Source organism: Panthera onca, chromosome F1 (assembly GCF_046562875.1).
Source record: "Panthera onca isolate mPanOnc1 chromosome F1, mPanOnc1 haplotype 2, whole genome shotgun sequence".
Lineage (NCBI taxonomy): Eukaryota > Metazoa > Chordata > Mammalia > Carnivora > Felidae > Panthera > Panthera onca.
In genome coordinates this window covers 69,694,233-69,703,979 of record NC_138355.1, presented here as the reverse complement: position 1 = coordinate 69,703,979, position 9,747 = coordinate 69,694,233, and the positions used below count along the sequence as shown (strand labels likewise).

At 62.7% G+C, this 9,747-nt stretch overlaps 1 protein-coding gene across 1 annotated transcript; it reads right to left on the bottom strand.

The window, feature by feature from the left end:
• Positions 1 to 218: 218 nt before the first annotated feature.
• Positions 219 to 9,406, bottom strand: NES (nestin). Its single transcript, XM_060644629.3, has 4 exons — positions 8,460 to 9,406; positions 7,371 to 7,495; positions 5,558 to 5,631; positions 219 to 5,318 (listed from the first exon to the last, which is right to left on the bottom strand). The coding sequence occupies exons 1-4, from the start codon at positions 9,237 to 9,239 to the stop codon at positions 700 to 702; spliced, it is 5,598 nt and encodes a 1,865-aa protein (XP_060500612.3). The 5' UTR covers positions 9,240 to 9,406; the 3' UTR covers positions 219 to 699.
• Between the last annotated feature and the right edge of the window lie 341 nt (positions 9,407 to 9,747).

Below are 9,747 nucleotides of genomic sequence, written 5' to 3'. Positions count from 1 at the left end.
TCAGCGCTGTGGGTAGAGATGATGATGGGCCTGGCTTCTGCCAGCCCTGGGGTCACCCGGACTGCCGCCCGGCCGGCCCCTGGTCCCACGAGGTCGTCCGGCTCCTCCTGTCCTCAGAGGGTGGCCGGGCCCTGGCACTAGCACACCCTGCTTCCTCCCCCAGTCACTCTGCCCGCCCTGCAGACCCCCAAATTAGGGAAGGAGGCGTCCAGACTTGGTAGGTGGAAGCATGACTTTATTCAGGCAGGGATGAGCCAGACACGAGGGGGCAGGAACACAGGGGGTCAGGACATGGGAACACACCCTCACGGGTGGCCAGACACCCCAAGAAGGTGCGATGAGGGGGCACATCACGGTGAAGGGTGCCACAGCCCCCTCTCCTGGGAGGAGCCCTCCCCCACTGGCAGGAGGGGGAGAAAGGGGGTGTCAGGAAAGGGCCTAGTCCTACAGCGGTTCAGCTGGCTTAAGCCTCGAGGGACAGTGGCGGCGGGGTGGCCCCTTCGCAGGGTCTGGGGGCCTCTGTTCTTGGAGCGTCTCCCTGTGCCACCCCTTGCTTCGCCCTGGCCAGTCAGGCCTCAGGGACAGAAACCACAGGTCAGGAGATCATAACTTAAGGGTGCTGCCTCTGAGCAGGGAGGGGGCTCGGGGCCCCCACCCCCACCCCACCAAGTCCTCAGTGAGGGGAGAGGGGCTCTCGCTCTAGTCCTCGCCCGAGGACCAGGACTCCACGTCTCCTTCCCTCTGACCGAACTTCAGGAACTGGCCTGGGCCCAGGTGAAGAGAAGGTCCTGCCCAAGGAGTCTTCAGGGCACCCCCCTCCTCCTCGTCCTCCAAGGGGCTCCTTTGGTCCCCCTGGGGGCCCCCTGGCTCTCCCTGCCCTCCTCCCTCTGACTGCTCCAGCCCATTTACCACCCCCCCATTCACATGCTCTAACTCTTCCTTCAAGCTGGGGACCCGGCCATTGACCCCAAGGGTGTCCCCTACCCCCAGGCCCGTGTCTCCCACCCCACAGCGGCTCTCCAGAGGGCCAGGGACTGGGTCCTCCCTCTCCAAGGGAGCAGGGTCAGACTCCTCCTCTGAGCCCGAGGGCTCGGGCTCGGTGCTGTTCTGGGACTCCTCACCGGCATCGGCTGCTATGCCTCGCGAGCTGTCGTCCCAGGGAACGCTGACATCCACGGTCTCAGAGCCCGGGACGGTCCCTCTCTGAGGGCCACTCAGAGCGCGGAGGGTGCTGACAGAGGGCCCTGGGCCCCACAGGCCAGCCCCTGGCTCCCTCCCCTCTTCTTCCTCTTTGTCTTCCTCGCCCTCCTCCCCGCTCTCTTCCTCATCTGCAAACCCATCAGACTCCCCATCCCCTTCCCAGGCTGCAGGCTCCAGCAGCATCTGAGGCCTCTGGCCTGGAGGCTCCACAGCCTCCCCGGGGACCCCAGGAAGGAGAGAACCCTCAGCCTCCAGATCCTCAAATTCCTCTGACAAGTCAGAGTCCTGACCGCATTCCTCCTCCCTCCTCCCCTCCTCCTCCCCCTCCTCCTCTTCCCCTGGCTGGGCCCCACACTCTTCAGAGGCCAGCACACAAGGATCCCAGCCTTCCTTTCTGGTCTCCCCTTGAGGGGGGGGCCTCTGCTCCCCAAGCAGGTCCCACTTGGGGGAGGCGGGGGACCTGAGATAGAGGCCCAGGGGAGTGGAGTCAGGAAGAGTCTCCCCAAGCTCATCAGCCTCGCTGTCCTCTCGGTTCTCCTCCCCCTCCTCCTGGAGATCCTCGGGGCTCCCCTCAGAACCCAGCTCCTCTGGCTCCCCCTCCACCCCTCCCAGAGCCTCCGCTTGGCCCTCCAGCCCCCAGCCAGCCTCCTGGCTCCCCGCAGCCAGGGGCTGGGGCCCAGGGGCATCTCCAGGGATTGGGGTGGGCGACCGGGGCTCCGATGGCTTGGGCGGCGACGCTGGCTCTAACACTGCCTCTTCCCCTGCGTCCTCGGGCCCCTGGGGCCCGGGCTGAGGGGTACCACTTCCGCCGAGAGCGCGGCACAGGGTCTCGGCAGGGAACGCCCCCTCTGCCCCCCAGGGGGCCTCGGGCTCCGACTCCTCCCAGCCCGACTCCTCCCAGCCCCTGGGAGGCTCCGGGGGGTCTGTGCTCCTCCCAGCCGGGCTGGAAAGCTCTGGTTTCAGAGCAGCTGCCTCCTCTGGGTCTTTTTGGGGTTCTTCCAAGCCCTGCCTCCTCTCTGCCTCCAAACCTTCCTCACCCACGGGTGGCACCACCACCTCCCGCTCTGGTCCCTGCTGGCTGCCCGAAGTAGCCTCACCCACAGCCGTCGAGGCGACCTCTGAGACCTGGCCATCCCTTGGGGCCTCTTCTCTGCCTTCCAACACCAGGTCTTTCCCCTCCAACACTCCCTGGGGAGCTCGGAGGCCCGGGCCCCCCGCTTGCTCTGGCTGCCCTTCAGGGTCCTGGAAGCCCTCGGGGCCTCCCTCCCCCCTGGCTCCCTCAACCGGGACCCTCTGCTCCTCGGGCTCAGGGCCCCCTGGGCGCCCCTCCCCTGCCCTCCAGACCTCCCTTGCGGCCGCCAGCTGCAGCTCTCCGTGCCCCGCGGACTTCCCGGGGAGGCCACCCCACTCCCTCACGTCCAGCTCTGCCTCGGCCTCCTTGCCCCCTGCGGCCCCACCGGGGGGCATTTCCTGATCTAGTTCCTGGTCCGCCACTCTCTCTTCCCTCCCCTGGTGTCGGGCAGACAGCGGGGACTCCTGCCTTTCCTCTTTCAAAGACCCCGGGGACTCCTGATTCCTCGCCTGCTCCGGGATCTCTTCCTCTATCAGGCACCTTTGACTTTCCTGACCTCTCCCTTCTGGAGGTCTCGAATTGTCTAGGCCCCACTCTCCTGGAGATCTCCGGGACTCCTGGTTCTCCTGTTCTAGGAGCCTCAATGTCTCCTGGTTCTCTTCTACCGACTCCAGTGGTTCTTGACTTCCCCTTTCTAGAGGTTTCATTGTCTCCCGATTCACTTCTCCTGGAGACCACAGGGGCTCTTGAGTTCCTAGAGACTGCAATATTCCCAAGTCTTCTCTTGCTGACTGGAGTGATTCTAAATTCTCTGTTTCCGGAGATCTCATCACCTCTGCACTCTCTTCTTCTAGGAATCTTAACAACTGTTGATTCTCTTTTTCAAGAGGTCGAAATATCTCCTGGTCTTTTCCAAGAGACTTCAGTGGCTCTTGTTTCACCTTTTCTAGAAGTCTCAGTGTTGCCTGGTCTTCTTCTAAAGACTCCACTGGCTCCTGGCTCTCTTTTTCTAGAGGCCTCATTGTCTCCTGGTCATCTTCTTCTTCTAGAGACCTCTGGTTCTCTTTTTCTAGTGGTCTCAATGTCTCCTGGTTCTCATCTTCTAGAGACCCCACTGGCTCCTGGTCCTCTATTTCTAGAGGTCTCAATGTCTCCTGGTTCTTATCTAGAGATCCCACTGGCTTCTGGTTCTCTTTTTCTAGAAGTCTCAATGTTGCCTGGTCTTCTTCTAGAGACCACACTGGCTCTTGGTTCTCTTTTTCTAGAGGCTTCGTTGTCTCCTGGTCCTCTTCTTCTAAAGATCTCAAGGACCTCTGGTTGTCTTTTTCTGGTGGTCTCAATGTCTCCTGGTTCTCATCTTCTAGAGACTTCACTGGCTCTTGGTTTTCTTTTTCTAGAGGCTTCATTGTCTCCTGGTCCTCTTCTTCTAAAGACCTCAAGGACCTCTGGCTCTCTTTTTCTAGTGGTCTCAATGTCTCCTGGTTCTCATCTTCTAGAGGCTTCACTGGCTCTTGGTTCTCTTTTTCTAGAGGCTTCGTTGTCTCCTGGTCCTCTTCTTCTAAAGACCTCAAGGACCTCTGGCTCTCTTTTTCTAGTGGTCTCAATGTCTCCTGGTTCTCATCTTCTAGAGGCTTCACTGGCTCTTGGTTCTCTTTTTCTAGAGGCTTCCTTGTCTCCTGGTCCTCTTCTTCTAAAGATCTCAAGGACCTCTGGTTCTCTTTTTCTGGTGGTCTCAATGTCTCCTGGTTCTCATCTTCTAGAGACTTCACTGGCTCTTGGTTTTCTTTTTCTAGAGCCTTCGTTGTCTCCTGGTCCTCTTCTTCCAGAGACCTCAGTGGTTCCTGGATCTCTTTTTCTAGAGTTCTCAAGGTCTTGTGCTTCTCATCTTCCGGAGAGTTCAGAAACTCCTGGTTCTCTCTTTCTTGTAGTCTCAAGTTCTCTCGATTCCCATCTTCTAGAGTTCTCAGTGGCTCTTGGTTCTCCTTTTCTAGATCTCTCATTGACTCAAAGTTCTCTTCTTGAGACCTCACTAATTCTTGACTTTCCTTCTCTGGATATACAAATGTCTCTAGAGTACCTTCAAGAGACCTCATTAGTTCTTGATTCTCCTCTTCTAGAGATCGCAATGTCTGTGAGTCCTCATTTCCTACAGGCTTAAGTAGTTCTAGAGTCTCTGTTTCTTGAGGTCTCACTACATCTGCATTCTTTTCTTCTAAAGACATCAATAGCTCTTGATTCTCCTTTTCTAGACCTTTAGATGTGTCTAAAGTCTCTTCTTCTGAAGACCGCAGAGATTCTGGATTCTCTTTCTCTAGAGATCTCAGTGTCTCGTGGGTCTGTTCTTCCAGAGACATCAGTGGCTCTTGAATTTCCTCTTCCAGAGACTTCAGAGTTTCTTTTTCCAAAGGACCCTGGGAGTCCTGGGTTTTCTTCATGTTCAGACCCCCATCTCCTTGCCATGTTTCCTGCTGCAGACCGTTCACCATTTTGACCTCTATGGCTGTTTCTTTCTCTGCCAGCCCCCCAATTTGCCCTTCACCTTCCTCCTGGAATCTGCTGGACATTCCAGACCCATTGGGTTCTCCACCTTTGGCCTCTAAACTAGGGCGGTCAGGGTTGAGGGGTGGGGCTGAGGGGACATGATCCTCAGGGGACTGGCCTGTACTGGCCTCTTGTTGCTCACCCCCGGGTTCCTCTGGTCCTGGCAGGACGCTGGTAGTGATGGCCTCCTTGGCTTTAGCCCATATGGCCTCTGGAGCCCACTGCCTCCCAAGCTGCGGCTGGAGCAGGGAGAGGGGGGCATCCTGGGTTTTGATCTCTGCATCTGTAACAGCGCAGGGAGCCAGAAGGGTGGGCGGGATGGGGGTGCTGGCCAAGGTTGGGGTACGGGCCTGGAGGAATTCTTGGCTCTTCAGAAAGCCTGGCACAGGTGTCTCCAGGGTATCAGGCAAGGGCGAGGAGAGGGGAGTAGGGCTCAGGGCAGAGAGCAAAGGTCCCAGATGCCGGCCCTCTGGCGTCCCAGAGAAATGCAGCTCCAGCTTAGGGTCTGGAAAGGCAGAGGGCAAGAAACAGGGTCAGTAGGTACTGGCAGGGGCCCCCACTTCCAGCAAGAGTGCCGTGAGCCCTGCCCCCACCTTCCACTGGCTAGTGGAGCTGAGAGTACACACCCGGCTGATGAGGCCAAGGGGTCAAGACCTAGACCTGCCTCCCAGGAGAGGAATGGCTCCGGGGTATAAAGAGCAAAGAAGGAGAGAGTCTGGGGGAATCTGGCCCCCCTCCTCTTACCCTGGAAGCTGAGGGAAGCCTTGGAACCACTGCCGGGGGTCTGCAGCCGGGAGTTCTCAGCCTCTAGGAGGGTCCTGGGGATGAGGGAGGAAAAGTCAGTCAGTCCTCCTCTGCCCAAAGGCCTGCAGGCAAGCCAGCCCCGGAGAACTCGGCTGAGCTTGCGGTCCCTGGCCCCGCAGGCTTCCTCTCCATTGTCACCGCTGTCACACAAAAGCCACACGTGGGGTTATACTTGGCTGTACACGTGAAAGCACACGGACACAGACCCGCAGATATCACACACTTGGTTCACACGGCACCACACGCTTATTTGGGACACAGGGCTAGACTCACAGACACAAGCAGATTCCCACAGTGTGTGTACACACACACACACACACACACACACACACACACACCCAGGCCAGTGATCTCATCCTCCCTGTGGGGCCGATTCTCATGCTAATTGCTGCCTTTGTCCGCAGTGCCTTCTGGAGGGTCTGAGTAGGGGGCTTCCTGGGGGAAATGGGAATTCTCAGGCCGTTCCCATGGGATATAGGCTCCCTCCTTCTCCCCCAGGGCCCCCAAAGCTGCTCACAGACAAAAGCAAATGAATTCTGCGCTCTCTCTCTAAATCCTTTTCATGCTTCAAAAACCAGTGGCTAAGCCTGCCCAGACCTTCCCCTCAGTGGTTTGATTGGGGGTCAAGGCCCTCATCCTGGGATCTCTAAGCACTCTGGATCCCAACCCTTTCAGGGCAACGGAGGCCTTTGTGTCCATGACCCTGCCTCAGTGCCCCACGGGGAATGAGGAGGAGGGGGCTGATAGGGAGGGGGAAGCTATGCTGAACATCTACTCTCTCTCTACTCTTCTTCAAGGGCTCTGAGTCTGATGAGTGTCTGCCATGGTCACACCTCTGTCCTGCTCTCTGGGCTCTGGGCTCCGTGGCCATACAACACTCTCTTCCCCGTCCCAAGACCCTCACTGGCCTTCCCTCTCTGGGCTCTGCCTCCCCTGCCCTCCTGAACCTGTCCCAGGCCCCCTGATTTTGTTGGCCTGTGAATTCTGGGGGCATTGTCCTCATAGCGTGTCTAGCCCTGCCCTCCCACCTCCGTGGCAAAGCCCCTTCCTCGGGCTCATCACCGGGTCCTCGGCCCAGCAGACCAGTTTCCCAGAAGAGACTGTGGCTTTGCCCAAGGCCACAGACTCAGGACCAGCCCTTCCTCGGTCTCAGCCTTTCTGGAGCCAACAGGAAATGTGATCAGCAGAAGGGCTAGGCAGGGCCGGGGCCCTGGGGCTTGAGGGGGAGTCAGTGTGGAAGGGGCCTTGGATGTCACCCGGCCCATGTCCCGTCTCCAGACAGGGAGACAGAGGCCCAGGTCAGGTGGTGAGTCAGCGCCACCCCGCCCCCCACACCTGCAATTCCTCCTTTCTGGGGCTGCCCGGGGACATCACCCCCTCCGCATGAGCACACACACACAGACTGGGCTTTTCAGCCCCTTGGGGGAGGGTCTGGATGGAGATGCCCCACACATGTCCAGCTGTCTCTCCTGAGGCCGTCCCCCTCGGCAACATCACCTCTCCCTGAGGGGTTTCCTGGCACTGGATGCTTCTATGGTCTGGACCACGGGGGAGCAGGTAGGCTCAGGGGGGACACAGCCTGGTATGGCAGGGATCAGTCTAGAATCACAGAATCTAGTGGTAGCACAGTTACCAGCACCCATGGCCCTGAGCCCCTTGGTGGGGGGGGGGGGGGTGTCTCTGCCTCGGGCGCGGGTGTGTGTGTGTGTGTGTGTGTGTGTGTGTGTGCCTGGGCGGGCGGGTCCACCCATACCTGTATGTGGCCACCTCCAGGCTGAGGGACATCTTGAGGTGTGCCAGCTGCTGCCGACCTTCGAGGACCTGGGCAATCTGGCTCTGCAGGCTCTCCTTCTCCTGCTCCAGGGCCTCCACGGCCAGCTGCAGGACAAGCCAGAGGCAGCCAGTGAAGGGGCGGTTGCCGTCCAACCTGCAGCCCCCTTGGCAGCCGGGCCTCCGGCCCCCTGCCTGACTTCTCTGGAGAGCGGATTCCGCCTGGGGCCGAATCCCTCCCAAGAGGAGGACGGTGGCCCCTCTTGCCCCTCTCCCGCTGTAAGAGGGAGGAGAAGGAGGAGAGGAGATGGGTTGGGGGGGGGGGGGGGAGTGGAAGCGGAAGCAGAAGGAAAAACCATTCATCAAGAGGCCTGGGGCCCCGCAGGGCTGGAGGCCAACCACCGGTCCCAATCACGGTCTCCTGGTCCTCACACCAGCCTCCCCCGCCCCCTCCGCTTCCCACAAGTTCTGGAATCTTTCTTTTCAGAGAGACGGGGCGGGGGAGGGGGGGACCTCTGTCTGGCCCAGGCAGGAGGCTGTTTTCTCAGCTGCTGGTCCCATCGCACCGTGCGAGGGGGAGCAGCTGTCCCAGGCCTCTGGAATGTGCGAGGAGGGCTGAGAAGCCTAGACACGGGAGAAGGGCTGGTGGCCGCACACCCAGGGCCCCTGACCCCCGCCCCCCCCCGTAGGAGGGAGGAGGGCAGTGGCCAGACCCGCCGACTCCGCGCTGCGGGGGCGCGGGCGGGGGCGGGTAGCGGTGTCGTGCGCATCTTCCGAGGGAGAGGCCCAGGGACCGTCCGGACAGTGAGGAGGAGGCCACCGCGAGCTTCCTGCGCCCCTCTGCCCTCCCGGGAGGCGGGGCGGGGGAGGGGGGGGGCGCTGTGACGGGGCCCCGAACCCCCGCCGTTCCCGCCCTCCTCTAGACAAAGTTGGGAAAGTCAAGGGCCTCCGGCCCCAGGTCGGCCTCCCTGAGAAGCGGCCCCCGCATCGGCAGCCCCTCCGCCCCCGCTCCCATCCCCGGGCCACCCCCCCCCCCCGGGGCCCGCCCCGCTCGCCCGCACCCCGCGGTCACCTGAAACTGCTCGGTGGCCCGCAGCCGCTCCTGCCAGCGGCCCTCCAACCGGTGCTCCAGCGCGGCCCGGCGCTCCCGGAGGCCGCCGCGCTCCGCCCGCAGCTGCCGCAGCTCCAGGCGGCCCTCGCGGGCGCCCTGCACGGCGCGGCCCAGGCGCTCGCGGGCCTGGCCCAGCGACGCCTCCATGAGCGCCACGCGCTCCTGGTAGCCGCGCACCGCCCCGCGCCACGCCTCGCCCAGCCGCCGCGCCAGCTCGTGCAGCTCGGGGGCCGGCGCGGGGGGCCCGCGGGGCGCGGCGGGGCGGCGGGGGGCGCGCGGCCGGGCGCTCAGGGCGGCGCGCTCCTGCTCGTGCGCCGCGCACACGGCCTCCAGCTCCCGCTCCAGCTCCGCCGCCCGCGAGCTCAGCCGCGCCCGGGCGCCCTTCTCGGCCTCGGCCTCGCGCCGGCTGCGGGCCGCCTCGGCCGCCGCCCGCTCCCGCGCCCGCCGCTGCTGCTGGCACCGGGCCGCCACGCCCTCCACCTCCTCCGCCAGGTTGTCGCGCGCCACCTCGGCCGCGTGCTTCTCGCGCCAGCGCCGATCGACGAGCGCCCGCAGGGCCGCCAGCTCGTCGTCGGCGCGGGCCCTCCACGAGGCGTCCCCGCTCTGCGCCCGGAGGCCCCCGAGCTCCGCGCCGAGCAGCTCGTTCTGCTCCTCCAGCGCCTTGACCCGCGCCACGTAGGCCTCCAGGCGCCGGTTGAGCTCCCACATCTGAAAAGATTCCTCCCCCAGGCAGCCCTCCATCTTGCTCGCAAGGCTGGCCCGCCGACGGTGGAGAGACGCGGGGCGGCGGGGGCAGCCAGCGACTCTCGGAGCTCGGAGGACGGACGGGGGACGGAAAGGGAGTCCGGCGGGGACAATGACGGGGCGGGGCGAGGAGCGGCCCGGCGACTGGACGTCCGCGGAGGGAACGGGGCTATTCATACTCCCGCCGGGCTGGCGGGAAAGGGGGCGGGACCCGGGCCTTAACCCCTGGAGTTCGGGAAGCGGGGCGGCCCGCGTCCCTGCGCCCCGCCCCGCCGTGCTGGAGTCGCGGGGAAAGACGCCACGCAGTGGCCTTCTGAGGGAGGAGGCCGCGAGGAAGGGTCATAGCCCCCCATAAAAGCGGACTGTGCGCGGAACGGGGCCGGTGGAAGGGGGGCCCGGGGCCCGGGGCGGCGGCGGGGCGCGTCTCAGGAGGGGCACCGCTTCTTGCGCTCCTCGGAGGCTCGGTTTCGTCATCCGTACGATGGGGGCAGTGGTGGGAGTCTCA

Coding starts and splice junctions, on each gene's coding strand:
- NES (XM_060644629.3), bottom strand. CDS start 9,239: ATGGAGGGCTGCCTGGGGGAGGAATCTTTTCAGATGTGGGAGCTCAAC. Junction 7,496..8,459: donor GGGCCACCGAGCAGTTTCAG/GTGACCGCGGGG, acceptor CTTGTCCTGCAG/CTGGCCGTGGAGGCCCTGGA. Junction 5,632..7,370: donor CTGGAGGTGGCCACATACAG/GTATGGGTGGAC, acceptor CCTCATCCCCAG/GACCCTCCTAGAGGCTGAGA.